At 41.1% G+C, this 24,322-nt stretch overlaps 1 protein-coding gene across 18 annotated transcripts in view; it reads right to left on the minus strand.

Moving 5' to 3' along the window:
• CADM1 (cell adhesion molecule 1) overlaps window positions 1-24,322 on the minus strand; it is a 349,474-nt gene that overhangs the window by 7,531 nt on the left and 317,621 nt on the right. For 4 of the 18 annotated variants that reach the window (XM_005579716.5, XM_005579715.5, XM_005579714.5 and 1 more), the window contains 2 exons: window positions 5,016-5,147; window positions 31-2,992 (listed from right to left, as the gene is read on the minus strand). In XM_005579716.5, coding sequence (XP_005579773.1) covers window positions 2,874-2,992; window positions 5,016-5,147 — 251 coding nt within the window. In that variant the 3' untranslated portion in view covers window positions 31-2,873. Of the gene's footprint in view, window positions 1-30; window positions 2,993-5,015; window positions 5,148-6,099; window positions 15,466-17,237; window positions 17,292-24,322 lie in introns of those variants that run through there. The other 14 variants (XM_045370115.3, XM_074015260.1, XM_074015259.1 and 11 more) reach the window with 7 other exon arrangements.

Raw genomic sequence — 24,322 nt, forward strand, 5'->3', positions numbered from 1 at the left:
AAGAAGTCCATAAAGAGATTAAAGGATCACTTTGTAACATTAATTTTTTTATTAAGAAGACAGATATTTTATAGTACTTCTTTTTTTTCTTTTTTTTTTTGTAAAAATGGTATACATGAACCAATACAAAATGCGAATGGGAACATATGGATATGGAGTTTCTTACACTGTAACATTGTCCATGTACACCTTAAAAACAGAACTGGCCTAAAGGGAAAAATAAGACGTCGGTGTGACTAAAGAACAAGCTTATTTGGCATCAATTATACATCCTTCATTATTTTATATTCCTTTAAAAAACACAAAAAACAAGTTTGTTCTTTCTTCACTCTAAAAAAAGTGATCAACCTGTACAAAGTAATACTCAACAATACATTTCAAACAGTGCACTGTATACTTAAGAAAAAATACATAAACCAATATACAACTAAAATCCATAATTTCCTGTTTTTGCTTTGTTTTATTATTATTTTTTTCCAATGTGTGGGGCCTACACTTTGCAATCTACCTGAGACGGAAAACACCAATCGAAACACAGGAACCTGAGACATGTCAACATTGTAAGCCATAAAGTTACATCAGGAACACTGCACTACTGTACACTTTTCAAAACAGAAAGATGGGAGGTCCCAAAAATGAGATGCCAATTCTGTGAGCAATGGTGTGATTTTTTTTTGTTTTTGTTTTTGTTTTTTTTTCTAAAAAGAACAACTGAAAAAAGCCTTTCAACAACATGCTAAATGATTCTCACCCTTTGATATGATTATACTATGGTCGGAATGGGTGCTAAGGGCTCGGAATAGAGCTGCAGATGATAAAATTCATTGAAAAAGGGATGTTCATTGTGGCTTTTTGTCTTGGTTAAGTACCTAGGGATAGGAGAGGGATAAATAAAATGCTGCTCGATAATGGATTTTCTTTTACATACCAGTCTGTTCCCAAAAGGCCCCCATATTGCAATGGTTCTATCAAAGGTTAAAATAAAGACAAGAAAAATAAACATGTTTTCAAATAACAAAGAGTTGACACTTTTTCCCCCTTAAATAAATCAGCATAAGTTTTCCACATAATGTAACAATAGTAAAAATGCACCTTGCAAAATCCAAAATTACTCACTGAAAATGTAATAGAATATATATTTATATATATATATAGAGCTATCTGTTTTGATGCCATCTTTCCATAGGGACTGTTATCTGGAGTCTGGAGCCTTACCAAACATATGGTAAGAGTTTAGTTTCTGTCCTTCAGGACTACTTCTAGATTTCCTAGACGTTTCAGTGAAAATCCCCACACTTCTTTCTTTAAAACATGTAAATGGTAACATGACTCCTCTACCTTTTCCCGAGGCTCCCCATCTAAGATATGTTCAAGGTCACTGATTTTAGTAGCTATGCACTATGGCTGCCATCATGCGAGGATCGGTAATTTTTGGCAGATGGTTCTTAAGGCTGAGGAAAGAGGCCAAGGCTAGTGTATGAAAGGTAAAAAGATAAAAACACTCACATTTGAGTTTTGATTAAGTAACTGAAAATCCGTACATGCTGTTTTTCCACCTCTGCTCTGACCTATTGAGAACTGAGAGCGACAGCAGACCAGTGTGAGAACAATACCGGCCCTTCTTTTGTACCTCCTGCCTTTGTCAAGCCAAATCTGAAGGAATGAAAGTTTCACACAGATTCGAGTTGGAAATCCCAGCATGACAAATATCTGTAATATACAGTACATGCAGGCCACATCCTACTGCCTTCCTAACTAAGCACAAAGGAAAAAAAAAAAAAAAAAAAATCAACCCTGTCCCATTCAGTCATTCGCACAACACATGGACTTGCTTTTTCCTACAAATTAGTGAGAAGTAAGGCCGATTGGGAAAGGTGGATGGAATCATTTGGAACAGAAACAACCAGAGCAGAACTATATTTCCCCCCTCCCTACTTCCCCTCCTGTGGCAACTCAAATTTGTCCACTTATATAAAAGGAACAGACCTCACCTGTCAGGTCTGTTTAGGGCATGGAAAAAGGAGGAATCCTTTCCGCCCCAAACCTTTCTGGACAGCGTGGGATATCTATACTGAGCCGTCTACAGATACAGAATTAAAGACAGTGAAATTCAATCTCATTGTGACACACCTCACTTGCAGATAACCCTGTACAGTAATGTAGTTCCACAGCAAACAGAACATTTTCTGAATCACAGTCTAATTTTCTAGTCTTCACTGCTCTAAGTATTTGAAACATGGGCAGCAGCAAAGAGTTTTCATTGTTTGTTCACCCAAATCTTTACGACAACAGAGAAGAATGCATTATGGATACACTAAGTTCTGAACTATGAAATCTAAGCTGTGCTGGTTCTCCTTTTATGAAACTGAATCTGGAACAGAAAGCAGTTACCACAAAAATAAACAAAAGAAAGTAAAAACAAGAACAGAAAAGGGAAGGAAAAGAGTCTAAGGAATCCCAGCAGGCAAATTCCAAAATGGGAGATTTTGGAAAAAATCCAAAATTGGGGGGAGAGGGAAGGAAATAAATGTGCACAAAGGGGGAAAAAAAAGGAAGGAACGCAACAAACAAAAAACAAGGCACAGAATTTTCTGCAATCTACTGAAACTAAATCCAAGTATCCAAGTTTGACTTGGTAGGAAGAAATAAAAATTAAACAAACAAACAAACAAAAAAAGAGGTGTCAAACAGCAGAATGTACTTTCCAAAGAACATTTTTTTTTTTTACACAGCAAATCCCAAGCCTTCCCAGTCTCACACCTTTCCACCCATTCATGAAAAAACACACGAATTTCTCGCAAGTTCCAATATCACTGTCTCTTTATCATCTAAATAGGGCCAGTTGGACACCTCATTGAAACAAAAAGGCTGATCTAGATGAAGTACTCTTTCTTTTCTTCAGAGTTGTTCTGTCCTCCTTCTGCATTGATTATAGCTGTGTCTGCGTCTGCTGCGTCATCGGCTCCTTTGGCTTCATGAGTGAAGTATGTACCTGAAAGATGAAGGGGTAAAGCACCGTGACTGTCTGATGGCCTCTGTGTAAAGTGGTACAGAGATGGCAACTTGCTTTATGGCCATCATCAGCCGAAGTGGTGTGCAGGCAGCAGAGGGGAAAAAACAATTGGAAGAAGAGAGCGGGGTGGGTGAGACAAATGGGGATCCGGGGGTTCCAAAGGCACCACTCCAACTGAACCGCTGCGATATAATTCAGCAAATGAGACATTAGAGCAGTGATTATGACCAGAGGATGTCAGCAGAAGAAGACGTGAGTGGGAGCTAAAAATGCAGAAAGCTGGAGAGCTGCTGACTAATGTATAAACAGTAAACACCAATGACCAATGACCAGATACGTGCACGTACATGGTTAAAGACCAAAGCAAGGAAGAGCAATTAGCCAATAAATGAATTAGGGCCCTGATGATGCTTCTGTTGTCATCTCAACTCATTTATTTGAACCACAGTCCCCTGTCTATATGAATCGTGATTGCCTACCCATAGGTGAGAATGTGCTTGAACTTGCACAAGTATGTTTGATTTTTCTATGTCTTCCATTTCAGAGTGAGGTTCCAGATTGAGAAAGAATTTGACATTATAATGGCTGGGATCAAGGTTTCGGATCTGTCTTAATGAGCAAGGGAGTCTCTCTCATCATGTAACTCTAGCCTGGACCCGGATTCATGGATTTGCTAATTGGCACAGCCACTTTATAATGACAATAGACAGACGTTACAAAGTTGGGGACACTCTTATCACCAGATCCCAACAGTTTACATGGAGAACGACAAAGACTGCACCTCAGTATGCTATACAGGTAGAACTTAAACTGCCTGCCATAATCAAATACTCTTCCTCCCGTTACATACTGTATTCCTGAAGAGTCTTCTATTTAAAAAGATTGAGACATTTGCTATATTTTCAGGTTTTCAAAGTGACAAATCTGAGAAAGCAAGTGGTCAAACGCTTCTTGGTATCCTTTTTTCTTGCTGTAGAGTGACACACATGTTCCCCTCCCCTGGTCCTTCACAGCTGCTGCTCAGACGCTGCCCTGCTCTCTGGCCTTACCTCCTGTCTCTATCAAGCTTACCACCGAGAGGCTGGGAGTTTTTGGCCAAACAGACTGCCTCCTGAGTGCAGGCAGAGGGCGAAGTATGGACAGCTCTGATCGTCCTAAACTGTTTTATGCTTGAGACAGGCACTCTGTATCCTAAAGGTGCTTATGTACCTTAGACCTCCACTGCTGCGCTCAAGGGACCTTCCCGCAAACCCAAGTTCAACAGTCAAGCAGTATGCAAGCACCTAGAAAACCTTGTAAGCTCATTGCACAGTGCTTGAGAAAAATAACTGAGAGAGACAGGGGCGGACAAAGAAAAGGAAGAATAAATTACCAAGAGGGGAGAAGAGGATCAGAGCAGCATGGGGCAGAGAGGAGGGGCATTGGAAAAGATGATTGCCCATCCAGACTGCACAGTTGATAAGTGTGATGATTAATGGCAATTTAAATCAATTGCAATGATAATTTTAAAAATACATATTTATGCGGCTTTTAAGGCAAAAAAAATTGTCTTTAACCTGGGCACATCAAACTAAGGCAGAGCCATTGTGACCAGCTTACACAGAGTCTGGGGACAGGGGACAGGGGGAAATCCTCTGCCTCCCAGAAAACAGGTTGTGGATGTGGTTTTTCCATGTTTATCCTTTGGGGGTTCATGCCACATCTTGCACACCAGCCTCTATCATTTTTCATCTATCCCCAATTATGGATGGCGGAATAACAACTCTACAGAGCTTTATATTTAGAGAAAATCCGAATCAAGGAGTGCTACTCATCAACTCCCAAAGTCCTAATCAGCGGCTGCTAAGATTTCTGTTTTTTTTTTTTTTCTCTTCCAGTTTCAGGAATCAGATAGGCCGTGTGGCCACATATATCAAATTGTCTATCAAGGACAACCGCGTAAAGTCCCTAAAGGCAGAAGCTGTGGGGACACGCTGCTCCTGCCTGCTGAAGCTTTGCTTACCTTTATGTCTGGCAAAATAGCGCCCCAGAATGATGAGCAAGCACAGCATGGCGAACACCACCACCGCCACGACGCCACCGATCACGGCATGATCCACTGCCCTGATCGACCCTTCTTCACCTGCTCGGGAATCTGTTGAAATCAGAAGAGGAATAGGGATGTAGAGTTTATTACAAGGCACCAGAAACCCTGGCGACACTGTCTCCAGGGTCAGAGGGTCACCTTCTTTTTAATGGAGGAGTCAGAGAGAACAAGCGAGATGGATCAAGTTACACTGAAGTTACACTGAGGGAACAGGCTGACCTGTCCAGTGCTGAATTGATCTGTTCTCCCCACAAGGCAATTTCATGATAAGCAGCATAGGAGGGTTAATGCATGTGGAACAAGCTTAGGGAGGCAGGGAAGGAAGAAATAGTCTATCCGGCCCTGAACTAGTCTTGGCGTCCACTCGATCTGTATCCAGTTGCAGAGCCTAATTAAGGAGGCTGACCTGACTATTTGAGAGTGCTCTGAATGACACCTTTAGGCAATAGGAAGATAAAGCATCTTTCTACAGATGCCCAATGACTTTTATTCCCTGATAGATCAGGGATATGCATAGGAAAAGTAAGGTGCTCAAAAGCCACAGCTGCCTAGAGATAAAACAAGGATTATAAGACTAAAGACAAATGACAGGCTTGCTACATTTAGGATGTACGAGGGAGTAAGCCTCAATTTAAAACCTAAAAACCTATTTCAAAAGAGACAGCAAGGAATAATTGTCCATTGCCACCGACGGTTTTTATTTTATTTATTTAACACCTTGCAATGCAATTAATTTTCCTTTATAAGCATCACTCCCTCAGGATGTCTTCTTCCGACTGAGGAACGACATGTTTGGCTGGGGAACAACTCCAAAATGAACCCAGAATGAGCTATGGCGATGCAGAATGGATGTATGGTAGTGTAAACAATTTTAATTTAGGAATGTGGCTACATCACCCCTTGCTGAAATCCTAATGGCATCCGAGATTTATAATGCAGTAAAAAACAATTATTCTCCTGTTGATTAATACATTAACATTTTGGAGTGGAAGCTAAACCATTGTCTTTTTTTTTATTGAGTCAAGTACGACACCTCCATTAAAATGATTTACTAGCTGTACCTTACAATTTAAGCACAGCAGCAACAGAAACGGTAAAAATCTTTTAACTTTACATGATTTGTGAAGTCATATGTGAAGGATTTACCATTTGAATCTTTCAGTACAAGAAGCACATGGCCTATAAATCTGTCCCCCTTGCAGTTGCTGGACGCCTAAGAGAAATGCATTTCACCAGGAAGACTGAGAGTGCAAATTCAAGTCAATTTTTAAGAAAGATTTATCTCTGTCTCTCTCCAAAGAACAGAGCAAATCTCTGAAGCCTCCACCTCTAATAATATTTGAAGTTTATCGATCAAGTGTACAGATCCGTGACAGCTAAAGGTAATGGTGCTCTTTTGAGCCGAAACCTGATACAACGCTTTCGGCAGGAGGGCATGATTTACACTTTCTATCGATATTTCCAATTCTGCTCTGAGATTAAGTACTGAAGGATGTGGGGAAATAACTCGTGACTGAGGGTTCCATGAAAAGTGCTTTAATTAAAAGAGTTTAAATTTTAAAATGGAGTATTTAAAGTGTTTCATTAAGTTATCTTTGAAAGGACTACAGAAAAACCAAAACCCAAACCCAAACAGAAATGCCAAATCAGAGACAGCAGCAGGTCGCCTAGGACAACAGGATGATGGGAGTTTAATTGGAGAAGGGAGCTGGGTTGGAGGCAGAGTGCACTGCGGCCAATTAGCCCGCTCCGAGCTGAGCGAGCCCCTCCAGCAACGTGTCTAATAAGCTCAACTTGAAACGTGGTGGAGAGGAATCTCCCTCCTCAGCCAAAAGTGTTGCCGACCGCAGATGCTACAGCCCCCATTGTCTTGAAAGTCATTTCAACAAGGCAGAACTCAGCCAAGGGAAGTTGGTTTTTTTTCGTTGTTTTTTTTTTTTTTTCTTTTTTCTTTTTTTTCCTTTTTAGAAACGACAGAGCTCGTTGAAGGGGAGCATTCCCCGTAGGGTGCTGCTGGACACGGGGTGTCTGCTGGAGGAGGGCGCTTGACACACTGGAGATGTTCACTCCGACTGCACACATGCAAAAGAGTAACAGAAAAGCCAGCAAGTTGTGTTTTCCTTAGGGAGCTGTCAAAACAGGGAATTTTGTGAGAATGAGAATTAACTCATCTCCAATGGCCATGAGCCTCAGACCTATTAAAATTTATGTCTTTCCACGAACTCTGTATGTCTTAAAATTGAAGTGAGACTAGACATTGAGGACAGGGGAAAGTTAGGCACAAGAGGCAAGAGGTGAAGAGAGGTTCTAGGAAGACTGAGAACAGAGAGAAGGTTCGAGAAGCTGTCCAGGACAGTTCTAACCCATTTAGGGGAAGGCACTCTTGTCCACTCTTAATAAACCACCTCCTCTCCGGAGATGCCTAGACAAAGGGATATTCTGGAAGCCTGAGGGAGGAGGGGGGAGGGGAGAGACAGAGAGAGAGGCTCTGTGACAAAGAAAAACAAAAACCTCCCCCAAACAAAAAGATCTCACAAGGTATGTATCTGTGAGATTAATTTCTTGAGCCAAAACTCCTTACTTGACCTTTGCCCTCCATGAACTTTGAGCTAAATATGCTCAGTGTTGCTATTTTTCCCTGCACTTTGCCCAAATTAAACTAGAACCTTAGATCTTCTAGTTACCTTCCCCACCCTCAAGGACATGCGTATTTTACAGATACTTATTTATAAGGGTAATCTCTCCAGCTATCTTCTGATACTCACTTTGATCAGAAAGTTTACTACCACCAGTTAATCACCAAGACATTTCTCCTGCCTTCAATTACTGCAGATGGACACAGAAGGTAACTGATGTTTAATTTACAGGGAACACTGCCGGTTACAAGCGCCTCACGCCTCTTCCCAACCCCACTCCCACCTCCTGGGTTTACGTGGGAGGTGTTAATAGAGTTGTGCCTGTTCACTGAGTGCCTCTGTCTTGGCCTTCCCTATGAAAAGCAGAGCTGTTTCTGGAGTCATCTCAGTCCGTTCTTTCATTTCCACGTGTGGGGAGGGTGGGTGAGTGTTCATAATGCTATGGATTGGCTCAAGGCAGCAGGGCCGGGGTGAGCTGCCTGCACCTGCGGGCTGTGCTGCACTCATGACATGAAGCAGCCCTGCAAGATGCCGCCCAGGAGGGCACTGGGCTACTGGAGTCGCACGAAAACCAGAAACGTAAGGAAATACTGAGCACTAAGAGAAGCATGGCTCCGACAAAGTCTGTCAGCTGCTTGACCTTTCCTTCCATTCCCAAGGCAAGGACTCTGACCAATTCCATGATAAATGACTTCTTAGTGGCAAAGCTATGGGTTTCCCCATGAGCCACAGATCCTGGTCCTGTAGGGTGCAGACCCCGTCATTCAGGTCCCACGAAGTGCTGGCTTTCCTGGGGACATCCTCTTCAGATTCCCGGCTCATTTTCTGAATCGGGTGGGCAAGGAAACCAGAGGCAGATTCTACAGCTGCCCCCAGCTTGTCAATTGAAAAATAAATGTGGGAGTGGAAAGCACTTTTAAACACACCTGATGCTCAGGCATATGGATATCACTTCGGTTTAGAAAGTCACGTTTTCTTGTTCCCTAAGAGGCTACAAGTGTTCCTCTTACTAGTAACAGGTGTTTCTGGGCCTAAGTTCTGCCTCATCATCCTGAAAAGTAAAGCCATATTTTTGCTTGGTGAATGGTTACAGCATAAAGGTCATTCCAGCCTCAAAGAACCAAGCATGATTACATAACACAGTTCAACTGGAGTTAAGAATCTCATCCAAATCATTTCACATGCGACCTCAGGTGAATTAGGCCTAGTCGTTGAATGATTCTGACTTGCAGATGAACCCTGTAAACGTTATTGTGTATCACTCTGTCACCCTTCACTCCTCAGAGGTAGAAAGCTTGGTGTCCTTTTGGCAAAGAGACTGACCTTGGACTCTGTGTAGCCGGGGGCTTCAGGGTGGGCAGGCGGCAGTTCCAGAGAGGTGTTCCTGACAGCTCGCAGTTGTGATACAACCCTCCCTGCCTGTCCTGTCCCATCCTGCAGTCACTTCCATGGCTCTAAGTGTCACAGATAAATCCTGAGCTGTTTAGTATTCGTGAGTTAGCTTTTCTTTTGGCAAAAAGCTGAAACAACTTGGCTCCAGGTGAGAGTTTACAAGCTGCTTGCAGAATGTTAAGTTGGCCACTACTGCTTGGGTCACAGCTTCAACAACCCTGGGCTCGCTTTAGCATCTTAGAAATTGTGGGACAGAAAATTTTCAAAGAAACTCCCAAGAGTGATGCCCCAAACTGCTCAGATTTCTTTACCTTGGGCCAGTTGACCTGGCCCGATCCACTCCTCATGGGCAATATGAAGGGGGAGTTCTAAAGGCAGCAGTTCCCTAGGGCCTGACAAGAAAGGTGACTGCTAGTGAAACTTCAGTCTCCTTCCCCCTCCTTCTAGGAGACTTTTCTTTCTCTACTTGCTTTCACTCCTCAACCTCCTTGCCAGAGTCGTCTTAAACGCAGCACTCTGGCAGCCATGCTGCCTGTATTAAACAGGGCTCTGCAAGAGATCCTGGTTTCTATGGCTACTTTACCACCTGGCATGAGATGTGTAGCATAAATCGCCATGCAAATGCCATAATCATGGATCTGTGATAAGCCTAGAAGGCTCTGCTGCCAAAGCAGGGATCCATGGATAACTGGAGAGTGGCTAGTACATCCTAGACAAGCTCCTGGCAAATAGGGACTTTGGCAGAAGGACTCACTGAGCGGAACCTTCACTGCAACTGCTGCCTGCCCACCCTGAAGCCCTCGGCTATAGAGTCCAAGGTCAGCCTTTTTGCCAAAAGGACACCAAGCTTTCTGAGGAGGAGTGAAGGGTGACACAGTGATACACAATAAAGTATGCAGCATGAGGCATGACAGCCACACTGCACTGGGTCCCCCTCACATCTCCAACATCCCTGGCTCAGACTGTAAGGCACATTTAGCAACATGGTGCTTAAACGCACACTTTAACTCTTTTCATAGGTCATAAACTACCTTCTCTCTCATCTTTAACATTTAAGCCATGGGGAGGTTCTAATATTAGTTCTCCTACTTCTATTTAGCGACAGTTCGGATGCTCAGCGTTCTGTGCTTCCCCCATCCGTGGATGACTGGAGGAAAAGAATTGTTGCTGACGTTTTGCAACAGTTCTGTTACAAGGCTCAGTTTTAGCTTCTTTCCTGGGCGGGGATCTTGCTGGGCAAGTCAGTTTAATTAAAAACTCTCAGAACCGGTGTTTGTAATGGAAATGCTGCCTCCAGATTCCTAGGGTTGTAGGGATTAGTCTATCTCAGAGAGAGCTTACTGACTATGATGTCATTTGTTACTTCTTGCTAGGAAGAAAGAAAAAGCCTGGTAATGGATTTCCCAAATCTGAAGCAAAACCATAATCTGACCTAAAAAAAAATTACACTCAAGAAAACCTGGCACCATCTGAAAAATGTAGCTACCCATTCTCATCATCTATTGTAGCTCCCGTCCATGGCAACAAAAATAAGTGTGCATTTTAAAAAGCACAACTTTATTACCGAAGGGGAACAAACTGAATGGCATGCGCTGACAAAATGCCACATTATTTGCTAATCCTAATATGTTATTCTTCTTTAAGATTTGCTTTTCTCAGCACCAATTCAATTATAGATGCTACAAATCCTTCTGACATTTAATTCCCTCTTGTCAGAGAGCAGTAAATGTATACAGTACATGCACAGCTTTCCCATTAAGATGTTAATATATATTGGAGCACACTAGCCTTTATGCAGCATAACCTTTCTTTTCTGTCTTCTTAGAAAGTGGACGAGAAGGAATAAACGTAAAGCAAGAAAATCATGAAGACGCCCATATAGCATCCCAGGCATCTAATACTACACGTCAGCTGCATTCAATTCTAGCAATGTAACTGCATCTATACTAACGTTTCGAAGGAGCTATGTTAAGCTACTTAAAGGAAAACTGCAGTGATCATCCTCATTGTGCCACCCAGAGCTCAGTATGTGTTCATTTAAATGAGAAGTACTGCACACAGACTTTGGCTGTACCTTGTCACTACTCAGTGATCAGGACTCAGGGCTCTCTTAGACTATCACTGGCTACATTGCTTTCCAGAAACAGGCCTGAACAGGGATCGAGCTAGGAGCTCATCTCCTGCGTGGCCCACTGGAAAGAGCACTGGACTTGCTGTCATTTCTGGGACAGAACTTGAGATTCGTTACTTTTCTCTGTGACTTCAGGCAGGTCAATGAGGCACTCTGAGCCACTGAGTACAATTACGTACTTCACAGGGTCACTCTGAGTGGCCACTGTTTTCCTGAAAATGGAAGTGCCTATCTGGCTTGGCATATCATAGGGACTCAATGTTTGCCAAATTCAAATCTCCTGTATTAGAGCCTAAGGAGGGCTTTTCCAGTTCTTATCACTGACCCAAGGCAAATAATTACCAGTTGGTTAGGGGTAAGCATGGTACTGCATACTCAGCATTACCCACACATGGTAAGATGCCCAATAAACACTTACTGAGTTGAAGTCACCAAGTTCTTTCTTTTCATTTATACAGAGTTGACAAACTGTGTAACTAATGGCCTAGCTGTCCTTTATGAAGGTCAAGGCTGTGGGCCTGGCAGCTGAAGGCCATCTGATTCAAGTTGCGATTCAGGTGTATACCATTTGAGTATCAGGATATTAAATACTATTGTCAGCTAAATATGAAAACAAGTGTTTTGGGATTTTTCTTGTTGATTTTTTTCCCCTCTCAAATTCCTTGATTTAGTTAATTTAACCGTGAGGGGAAATAACTTGATCCAACAGGATGCAAGATTTCTCCCAAGGCATTTAGCATCACCAGAGACACCAAAAATCATGCTTGAGTCCACTCTGTTCATCTCATGATAGCACAGATTTAGAAATGTGATCGTCTTTTCCACTTTAAGCAACAGGAAGGCACTGAGGATGACACCAGAGTTTCCCTTAAAGGAATATACGCCTGATAAAGAGGACAATTGTCAAGTATTTCCAAACATACATTTCCCACTAGAATCTCTCTCTGGAGAAAGATGCTTCAGTGGACTTCAGGCATTTGGGGGTGTGAGGAGGATGGATTAATGAATATGGTGAAGTCACCCCAAAGCAGTGTCCAACCTGTAGAACTAGAATTCGCACTTTGCACCGTGGCCTGCCAACTTTTTAACTTTGGAGGAAAAGCTCCCATTGGATGGTCTCCTCCCTTCCCATGGTGGAAACAGGAGCATGTTGGATTATGGGGAAGATCAGCAGCAGGATGCAGTTCAAACACATCGTGGGGAAGTCACGGGTGAGCTGGCGTGGACCCAATGTGATTTCTTCAGTCTACTGCCTTGTATGAAACTGAATTTTAAAAGGGAATTGACATGGTTTAACCTTTTCCAGCCATCACTTTCCCATGGCACTTAGGGTCACCCTAAGTGATCCCATAATTTAGGGGAATCAGTGGGACAATAGCACTGAGGTACCAGAGCAGAGTTTAGGTCTATCTTTAAGGAGAAAGAGCTTGATTTGATGCTGGGAAAAAAAATCTTCCCAGGTTAGTCAGCACATTGCTCTATGCCTGATGGGCTGTAGAGAGCCTGACTTTTCCCTCATTTCCCGGATGCCCACACTGAATTCAAAAGGGTCAAGAGGATTACCAAAGGCCCCAGCACACAGCAAGCTGTGGATTTCACAGGGGGAAGGGCGGCCCCTGCAAACCAAACTCCTCTATTTCCTCCAGAGCCAGGAAGACCCATGCTTCACTTCTCACCATCTCCTAAGCAAACCGTTTAACTGTTTGGGCCCCAGTTTCCTCATTTATAAATGGAGACTAAGAGCCCTTCCTTAACAGTCTCGTGAGATTTTCATGAAAATCTTCTATAACTGCCTCATTCTCATCTATCTGGGTCTTCCTGTCCCAAAGGTCTTCCCTGGCGAACTTTTCTAAACCGGCCTCCACCTTCTTCCAGCCCAGCCCTCACTTCCACTTTATCTAGTTTTATTGTTTCACAGCATTTGTCACTGTCCAAGATTAACTTGTGTTTTGAGTCTGTCTCCCTTAGTAGTGTGTCGCCGTAGGAGAGCAGGGGCCCTGGCTCCTGGAAGCCACGGCAGCTCCAGCTCCTGTTGGTCTTGTTCACTGCTGCATCCCTGGTGCCCAGCCCAGAGCCCAGCGCACGGAGCTCAAATAATTTTGTTGAATGAATAAAGATCAAACGAAGTAAAGTGTGCGAAAGAGCTTTCTAAGTTACAAAGTAAGATACAGATACAAGCCATATCATGCCACACTTTAGATTTATGGGCCATAACTTAAATATATCTATGTAGCCCATCTGGTTTTTAGTATTTTATTATCATGACTGTTGTCATTACTCTACCAAGGGAATAAAATAGCCTGTTTGCCAAATCTGGGCCACTCTTTATGTGGGGGTTAGGAAAGAGTTTCCCCTAAATGGTACAGCTACTGACAGTTTCTCACACACATTTCAAGCAAGTTTAGCCAGGACTTAAGACACTCCTAGTAACTGGAAGGCCATATATCCCCACCCCCAGGACTGATAATCTAAATCAAAAGACCTTTAAGTGCTCCTATTATCAAAATGTAGATTTTGTTGCTGTTGTTGTTGTTTGTTTTTGAGATGGAGTCTCTTTCTGTTGCCCAGGCTGGAGTGCAGTGGCCTCATCTCGGCTTACTACAACCTCCGCCTCCTTGTTCAAGCAATTCTCCCGAGTCAACACCCCCACCCCCAAGTAGCTGGGACTACAGGTGCATGCCACCGTGCCTGGCTAATTTTTGTGTTTTTAGTAGAGCTGGGGTTTCGCCAGGTTGGCCAGGCTGAACTCCTGACCTCAAGTGATCCACCCGCCTCAGCCTCCCAAAGTGCTGGGATTACAGGTGTGAGTCACCGTGCCCAGCTAAATGTAGGCTATATTTTGAAGTCATGTTTCTTGTATAATCCATTTAGGTGACTGCAGTTGGTTCAACTAGATTCCTACTAACACCTGATGAGGGTTAGCAAAGCCATTTAGAATTGCCCTCTGAGGCCCATGCTTTTTTTTTTTGGATCGTGAGGGAGATGTTGCAGGAGTTTTCCAGATCACTTTCTTGTTTGTAGGGCAAGAGCTGAAAACATGTTTTGAGGAATCATGACAGCTCTGGAATTTCTTGTCAGTGCCTTTGCTTCCAAAGCAGAAGACTGATGGACTTCTTGAACTGTGCTGGAAGGCCATTTTCTGGCACACTGTATATTTACCACCTCACTCCGCTAAACAGTTCCCCAAGGCCCCTCCACTGCGGAAGGGAGAGAGGCAGTTGGAGACATTTTGAAAAAGTTTTAAAATAAAATAGAAGGATAAATATGCTTAAAGCTATTCTATTCCACATGGGTGGCAATCACCACCAGCTGTCACCAGGAAACAGCAGATGTAATTGATAAAACAATTCAAAACTCTTATGGATCCATCATCAATAAAGTTAACACCCAAAAAGTAAATGAAAGGGTTCAAAGTAGAACTGGATAAGCTCCCCAGGCCTGCCAATAATTAAATCACTGAACTACACACGAGCATAATTTCTTTATGCAGATTAAAGAGGAGGATCAGCTGGGCAACTTGCTTTGCTGGGTGAGAATGGAGCACCATATACCATATGTTGCTTATGAAATTGTCATTAACGAAGGTAGCACTGGTGTGTGGGGGAGGTCGGGGCAAAGGGGACAAAAGGAAGAGAGACCATCATTATTTGGATGGAAATTGAGTACATAACATTTATCCATAATATGGAAAGGATGAAATTTCTACCCTGATGCAGCAGGGAATGGATGATGATATTATTCATTACCACAGTTTAGCATTAAATGTGCAACACCTACTCTAATTTATTGATGGACTGTTTAAGATGGGTGTTAACCTGTTTGTCTTGTATTATAATTGAATTCAGTCTCTAGGCTACAGAAATTTGAGAAGTTCATCCTTTCTCAATCAATATGCTCCCCTTCAGTGACCCATTTCAAGACAGCTTCATAAAAATAATGTATTTTGTTTTAATAAATTTAAACACTATGACAGCTGCTCAATTTTTATTGGTTGTTTTTTTTCCCTTCAGATGTCTCTTGGCTGCTGAGTGAAGCCAAGCTCACAATCAATAGTAATTGATTAATCAGCATCTCCTTTGAACAAAGGTGCTAATCAGTTTTTGATTAGTTCATCAAACCAGATGCAAAGGCAGCCCGGCCCAGCCTGATAGTTCATCAGTGTTCTACATGACTTACGGCTCCTGAGCAATATATGACTGCAGCGTTCCTGGAGGGAGTGGGGGAGGGGATAACATAATTATTAATTTAACCGAATTATTATGAACACAAATAGTTGTTGGTTTATTGCTCCTGACTTGGGTGATTGATAGAACTGCAGCAGGGACCCATCTGACATGGCGCAGTGCTGAGGCCCAGAGTATTCCTAATTGATGGTGCTGGTGGAAGGGGTGGATGGCTGATTCAGTCACATTTTCCTAAAGAGGAGAAAAATGACTTTTGCATATCTGAGTGATCCTTGTCTGGCTATTGTGCCAAAGAGGAATCAGGGCCAACACACCCTACAGCTTTCTTAGGATCTTTGAGAAGATCCAATTGCCAGGGCTACTGTGTCTAAGAGAGTTGTTTTCTTTACAGTCAATCAGAACTGAGGCTGTCTATCACCAGAAATGCAAGCAGAAACTGCTTACTTCCAGCATCACATGTTAAGCGGTGAGAAGGACTTATCCACCCTTATTTTAAAAGAACACTAGGCAAATGTTTTTGCAGCTTCTCCAACTACACCACAAAGAAGTGGCAAAAGTGAAACGCTCTCTTGATGGGCCAGCTGTCTTTCTATTTATTTATCTATGCATTGGAATTTGGAAATTCATTCATTCACCCAGTAAGTGTCAATTGGGTACTTAGTACATGACAGGCGTACAGCAGTGAACAAAACCAGCATGACCTCCTGGAGCTTCCAGTCTGTAGAAAAATAAATCCAACAGCTAAACTCAAACTACAGGCTACATAACAGCGAAGTGAAGATATCCCTGAGGTTTGTCAGAAGCACGTAGTTGGCAATAAATCTACGGCACTTTGAAAAATTGAGTAGTACTATCTTATTCTCTCACTGGGGTTAGACTTACAGTTAAGGACTGCACCTCACCAGCCAACTATTAAAGGGAACTTCAGTAAAAGCGCCTCAGGAATCTTTCTTTCCAATAGGCTTGAGTAAGTGTCTACGGTCCTATGACTTAATTTCTCCACTGCAATAACAAGAAGGGGCTTGCTTACTAACTTATTAAGTGACGGATGGAAAGGTTTAAGCTATAGCTGATTGGCAGTTAAGTCCTACAACATCATGGAGGCTCACATAATTGTTTAGCTCTGACCACTTTAAATCTCCTCCTTCCCTCCCTCCGTTGTAGGATATGCTTCTTATTCTGGATTAGTAACACCTAAATCCTGGAATCAAGCATGAAACCTACTTTTGCAAGAGCTCAGTGTGCTGTGAAAGAGGTCTGAGGTGGATAATTAGTTTACATCGTGGTGTGTGACCAAACAATTGCTGCCCGCTCCCCCCTGCCCTTCCCCACCCCTGACTTTGAAGATAACTACAACATGGCTATTCTAGTCCCCTCCACAGAAGCAGGCAGTCAATGAGTTGCTTGTTTTTTTTAAAAAAAGATCTTGTCACATAATCCAACATCCTTAAATTGCTTTGTAATGCAACAAAATTTCTCCCTACACATTATATATCTAGGACATAAACATTATTTGAAGCCACTGAACAGAGTGGCTTTAGTACAATCCCAAAGGTAACTTGTCCTCTCTTGCATTAATTAAATTGTTCCCATTCTGAAATATAAATATCGCTACCACAGAGAAAACAGGTGGGTGGGTGACCAGGGAGGAAGACAGTATTGATAAAAATTTGTTTTTTTGTTAGTCTCGAAATCCACATTGATTGCTCAGCAAACCAAATGGCCATTTTATAGAAGTGGATAGAGCACCCACAGGTTGGACACTGCAGTGCCTTACCTAATGACTAGCCCTTACCTGAGAGGTCCTCACTGTCCAGTTCTTCTGCGGAATTGGGCAACTGAGTAAGGCCTTACAAGTAAAAACAAATCGTTTTTCTTTTCATTCCTCGAGGGACATAAACAAAACACTTAAGAACTGAGGATGAATTTCTTTAAAAACATGAGCCAAATCTCTTGCTATCTATGTTTTTGATAGCGTGAATGTATTAATCCATAAGTACATTTCTTCAATTATGTAATTTTGTTATTAAAACAATCGAGGCAGAAAGATTCCTCAGTCTCCACTGTTCAAAGGACATGAAACATGAAGGTGAATGCTTAAAATCACTCATTCATAACAGCATGCAAAAAGAAAATCAATAAAGCCTGATTGTTAGCTGTCGATGTTCTGATATCTCTTAAATACAAACGTATTTAGATGTTACATACTGATGTATGTACGTTTTATTTCACATTTTACTGTAAATTAAAATCCGCTGCCAATACTGACAAACACAGTTCATTACCAATTTACGATGATCTTGGATCACATATTTCAAAATGGTACAGCATCTGCTAACTGCAGATTGCAGGTTATGCCTTCATCAGAAAATCTGATTTGCAAAATGATTTTTTTAAAAAAGAGAATTTCATAAATCAATGGTATTCCTGAAAAATAAAACCCTCAAAGCTGAAAAAGCAGTTAGGTCAGGAGGCAATCAAATGGGGGCTTGAAATGCCTGCATCCGAGTCAATTCCAATGATGGCCAGCTGAGATACTTCTCAGCTAGCTTTGATTTGAATTAAAAGGAGTGAAGAAGGAAGTAGATAAACAATGGGAGGCTCAGATAGGAGATGGTTTCCATTTCCTTTTGCTTTATTTGTGAGCTGATCCTTTAATGAAGTTTATTTAATAACACAGAAGGTTGGGCATTCAAGACGGCTTTACTTGTTCTTTGCTGTTCTGCTCAAACTCCGGTGTGACTGACTGCCTAGGTCCTCTAAGTTGCACAGCAGTTTGCTCATACTTCTCTAGTCAAATCTGTCCCTTATTTAAAGATGTCTGTGGACCTAATAAACTGCAAGGTCTTTGGAGAAGCAGGTTGTGTTTATTTTTGCATCCTTCCCTTTTGCTACAGCCACCCCACAAAGTGTATTCTCAGTGAGTATTTGTTGAATTAATGATTCAGGAATAAGGCCCAATCAGAGCATAAAAGCAACCAAAACAAATGCTTTCGAAACAAGTAATGTCAAACTGATCAGTATTTTTAAAGGCTCAAATGAACCAAAACAGTCATGTGCAAATGATCACTGAAGCCTGCATTTTGTAAGTTGCTTTATAAAGAAGCCAAACGAACATTGATAGCCAGGTCGATTCTTAAAAGGAGGCTGTCACACCATCAGCCCTTGAGGAAGAAGAACTTCCATCATGACCCTTGGGTGCTAATACTCAACGGCAGGTGCTGAGTAAAAATGGGAATATTTTGAGCCCACAGGTATTCCCAGACTATAGATTTAGGCAACTAAAGGGAAAGCAGTGAGCAATGCAATCAATTATAGAGGCAACTGAGTAGGGATGCTATCCATTTGTTCTGAAATCTGATTGGTTGATAGTATCCCTATTTCTAATTGGCTTGTACATTGTATAAAGACGAATGAATACAATTATTTAAATAACTGTTATAAATGGGCAACATAAAGTACTTCTTTGTAGTTAATTATAAATTTGCAGTTCTCAGAAGGCTAATCTCTCACTTCTACCTGGCCCAACAAATATCAAAGTGTCCTACATACATGCTTGGTGCCCACTGAACCCCATTAAACAAGGATGTTTCAAGTAGGCAGCTTTACTGCTGAAGGCTTACTTCCTTGGGGAGGGCATTAGAAAGCTAATTAATAAAAACAAAAAGACAAGTATGTTTATGAAATATCATTGATATGCAAAGGTTTCCATTAAAAGCAACAGACAGTTGATATACACCTCATTAAAGCAGAAACTGTCATTTTTAATGGCATAAACTTTAAAATAAATCAAGTTATCTGGAATCTACTGCTCGGATTATGTTCTAAAGCAGGAAGCCATTTAGCCTAGTGGCGTTAAATTTGTTTTTGTAGCACCATTATATTGTATGAATCTACAATACTCTGCCATAGCTGGATAATTTCTGAATAAATATAATTAATTAAGAAGAGTTTACTGAAGCACTGGGTGTACAAGTGGGGTGTACAAGTAAAATTTATCTCCTAAAACTGATTTGGCTTAGGTATTTTTCTTTCATGCTAAAAATTATACACTTTTCATTTTCTCAAAGAAAAAGACAAAGACGTATTTTATGAAGCAGAGAACATTCTTCAAAAGGAGACTCCACTCTTTAACAATAAGTAGGAAATTACTTCTTGTGTATTCTCTTGAAACTTTCATATCATCCATTAAAGCCCCTTTCTAGTCACTGTTAATTAAAATGTATTCAACATATGTCTTTAAACTTTGTTAAACAAATGAAAGTTTACTTTTTGTCCATATGGGATTATTTTTGAGCAATTAATAAAGTCCTAAGGATGCAAACATGGTAATTTAATATATGCATGATAGCCATCTCTTCTGCACTGACGTGTATTTCACTTTTTTATGGTGCTACAATGTGCTATAACATACCCTTAGCCCTCTCAGGTAATGCTTTTGCAGTTGTGATTCTTCCTTTTCAACAGTAATTGCTGGCTTCGAAAAGAGATATGATGTGGCAATTTTAAACCAGGGTAAGGAAAACCTCAAAAAATTAGAAACAATAAGAAATTCTAGAGATACTTAAATCAATTCAAGGTCAAATACAATTTACATGCTTATGGGCTCAGGTTTTCAGGGAATCATTTTTCTTCAGAAAATTTTAAAATCGAATGATCGAATAAAACCTCCAGAAAACGAAAACAGCCCACTGGCCCTAGTACCATTCCCATTGTGAAAAACAAAGTAGGCGATGGTCTCTCTCTTACCTAAGCAGCATACATCTGATCACTTGGCCATATTATGGAAACTGTTACTTCCACCACCAGCCATGAGTTCAGACGCCCCCGGTAGTTTTAATCTAAAAACTCAGTCATCCTGTTCTTCCTGCTTTGTCAGCTTTTGTGGAGAGTTTTCCCTTCTTCCCATTAGCAGAAATTTGGTTCACGCCGTTAGACAGTAGCACATTGTTTCCAAACTGCATATCAAGGCTGAAACACAATCTTCAGGTCCTGCAGCCATTCGTAAACCTCTTGAGCTTTGCTCTTGTGTAGAACATACAATGTCTGCAGAGTCCCGTGACTGAATGACAGCCTTTGAATGCCATTGTTATGTGCTCATACAGAGAGATGTACATAGAGGCACATACACAGATGGTGGACATAGCGGTTGTAGTAATGCGCACTGCTGGCTATGTTTCTTTAAAATGGGCTTAAGAACTTCCCCACAACTGAATATAAAGTATAATAGGAAAATTTTATGTGCTTTTAGAATTTGACCACGGTTTACATTATTTATAAATGAGTCGGGAAAAGGAAGAGCTACGGGGGCAGTCTCCTAAGGGCAGGGCTCGTAGGGTCTAAGCATGTAGCTACATAGGCCAAACATTCTGAAACCAAAACTGAAAATGAAAAATTATTCTTCAGAGGGGTTTCCAGTTTGCGTCTTGCCACAATTATATACTGAATTAAGAACGATTTAAAAACTCATTGGGGATATTAAAATTCATGAGATCATCAGCCTCTACTGTATTAAGAGGTGAAAAAGCAAGAGGACAGGTAGACTTGAAAATAATAAAATGGAGAGGGGAGAGAAGGGGCACAGAGAGAAAGAGAGAGAGAGAGAGAAAGAGACAGACAGAGAGAGAGAGAGAGAGAGAGAGAGAGAGAGAGAGAGAGAGAGACCTCAAACCCAGAGGAAGCCAGCTGACTGCAGTGCCGCAAAAGCACAAGCACTATTCCAGACCATGGGCATGCTGTCACCCGACCCCTCACGTGGGGGAGGAGGGTGGGGAAAGGGAGAGGGGACACACAGGGCAGAAGGAACAAGGCACAAGACACAAAAGCGCCCACATATGAACAAACAAAAACCATCACACGCACCCACACATCAATAACATAATGACTACACCATCCGTGCGTTAAATCACTCATGCATTTCTCAGACCATGTGGTATCAGGATTTGGCAGAGTGGTTTTCGCATTGCTCAACATGCACACATAACACAGGATTCTTCCTGTCCAGGCCTTAAGGATGAGCTCCAAAAACACAAATGCTCAAGATCCTTATTCAAAGAAGATCCCTTGTGTCAGCCTAGTCTAAAAATCCCATTCTTAACACTCACGTTTATCTTTACTATCAATTAAATCCTTAAAAGCACATTGTGGCTAATTGTCGTTTGGTTTTCTTTTTGGAGAAAATCCACTTGATTTTGAATCATGCCCATGCACTTCTAACCTTCCAATACATGCTTATTCCAGTCAGATATTGGTAAGAACAAATGGTCAACATACATCAACAATTGGTATAAACTTCATACATACTCTAGCAACACAAGCTTGAATAAAATATTTTAATGAGTCTTCAAAGGGAAAGCTTTAAAAATTATGTTTTCTTTTCCTTTTTATGATAACAACACAGAAATATAGAAGGAAATCCAGTAGGAAAACTTTAAAGACCAAATAAGATGGCCATAGCTGATTGACCTAATGTCTTGTCATTTAAGTTGCTAAGTTATCAAACCATTCAACATTTCTAGGCCCAGATCACCATAACAAACATCTCAAGATTATTCTCAAATGAATCTAAGTCAAATGGTTGCTGTAATGAAGAAGTTGTGTTTTCAGCTACAATTCACTAGAATAAAATCAGTTCTGTATCCTCATCTCTTTGGAAATCTCAGATGCTGCTCTGTAATTTCCACCATATTCTATTACCTTTTCTATCCTGACAACTGACCTGGAAGTTCTTCCCCCACATCAAGTAAAATTTTAGATACTATCTGGCTTTCATTACAGCTTCCTTGCTGTGGGTTAAAGAGTATGCTGTTTAAAATAGTGGCTGGAGCCCTTTGTCAAGATGCCACAAGGATTTTGGACAAGGTAAAGAATGTATTTATAAGTATATTATACAGGGATCAGCCTAGATTATCTATCACTTTTCTATCCCTCTGCCGTTAAGAAGTCAAATTCAAAGTATATATATAAAATACAATAAATCCCTTGGCTCTAGGTATATTCTTCATGCACTGCTAGTCAATAACATCTTACTGAGGTATCACTAACTTGAACATTGTCCCCAAATGAATAGGAAGGCAGTTGCTTCTCACAGTACACAAACATCTCTATTACCTGCCACAGAAATGCTATAATTATAGTCCCATTCCAAGTGTCTCTTCCTTACGCCACAAAAAGAGATCACCTTCCCTTTCTCTCTCTCCAGGGAAAGACCTCATTAAAACTAGTACTCTAAAATCAGGATCAGCCTGTAAGTTAACTTCTTATTTTTCAGATAAGGGGACAAATTTCCTACTTCGAATAGCCTATGCAACTCTGAGACCTACATCCACTAGAGTCACGTAAGAACATGAATTTTATTGAAGGGACCTAGAAAATAGAATTCTGGAGCTTCAGGAGACAAATGATCAATATTTCTTCAAGGATCTCATAGAATTTAGGAATCATATGGTTACATTACATCAGGGGTGTCCAGTCTTTTGGCTTCCCTGGACCACATTGGAAGAAGAATTGTCTTGGGCCACACATTAAATACACTAACAATGATAGCTGATGAACTAAAAAAAAAAAAAAAAAAAAAAAAAATCACAAAAAAATCTCATACTGTTTTAAGAAAGTTTATGAATTTGTTTTGGGCCGCATTCAAAGCCGTCCTGGGCTGCATGTGGCCCATGGGCTGTGGGTTGGACGAGCTTGCATTTTATCTTGTAGTTAATTATAGTCAGCTCAAAACTTAAAGTATCTTAAAAAGAATAGAATAAAATCTCTCTAACTACATTAAAATAACCCTTTGAGAATAATCGATAAAAGTCAGGAGGTGCTCAATTAATGATGAAACCTACAAATAACTGAGCTTAATGGAGTGCAATGCCTGCGATGTAGCAAGCACTATGGGGCATTACCTTAGAAAGTGGAAGTTTTATACCTAATTGATTTCTCATGACTGTCAGCGTACCTGGCCCCTTTAAGTTATTTTATGAACTTGTCCCTTTGCGCCAACGACCAGAAAGGGCAGAAAGAAATAAGAATGGGGTGAGGAGGGATATATTGCTCAGCACCTACGCTTGTTTTTCTTTCTCAGAATTCGTCATAGGAAAGTCAAAAGATGGGGTAACCTGCCAAGCATCAAGGCCTGACCTTTAAGAACAGCTCCTACAGAGCTTAGAGATTTTCCAACTGGTGAGTTATCAAATGTAGGACTCTAAGTGAGTCAGTGTGTGCCAGGAAATGTTTCTCTAAAAGTTGAATTAACATGGCAGGGTTGGCTGATCACCTCTTGTCATTTAAATGATAGATTTCCACCCTGTACAACAACAGGCAAAGCGATTAAAGTAGGCCCTTTACCAAAGAATTCCTTGGATTCAATTATTAAAATTCAGCCCAGTTTTAAACTAACATATCTTTTCTAAGCACAATCTTGTCAGGGTTAGATTTGAGCTAAGTAATAAAGTAATATACAGAGGAAACATGATTCTCATTTTCTGATTGGAGAGAGAGAGAAAAGTTAATGGACTTATTCCAATCCAGTAAGTCATTGGTGAGATGGGGAAAAAGAGATCATATTTCCTGATGCCCCTCCTGAGCTTTACTCACTCAGTTTTTATCACTCTGTGGTTAAAAACGTATTACTATTTTACCTGCAAGCCACACACACACCACTAACTTATTTAAAGTCCCATTTAATGCTGATAAAATCGACATATGGTATCATTCTTGGTTTGGAGGAGTTTTCTGCCAAATGTGAGAATAAAGTTATATGAAAGCATAGAGATTAGGAGTGAACCAGTGAGGGGTACTGGGGTAAATATGATTAGCGACATAATTAAAGTCACGACCTTTCTAAAGAAGAGCAATGACCTTCCTCATCATAAGCTCACGATTTTA

The sequence above is a fragment of the Macaca fascicularis genome, chromosome 14 (assembly GCF_037993035.2).
Source record: "Macaca fascicularis isolate 582-1 chromosome 14, T2T-MFA8v1.1".
Classification (NCBI taxonomy): domain Eukaryota; kingdom Metazoa; phylum Chordata; class Mammalia; order Primates; family Cercopithecidae; genus Macaca; species Macaca fascicularis.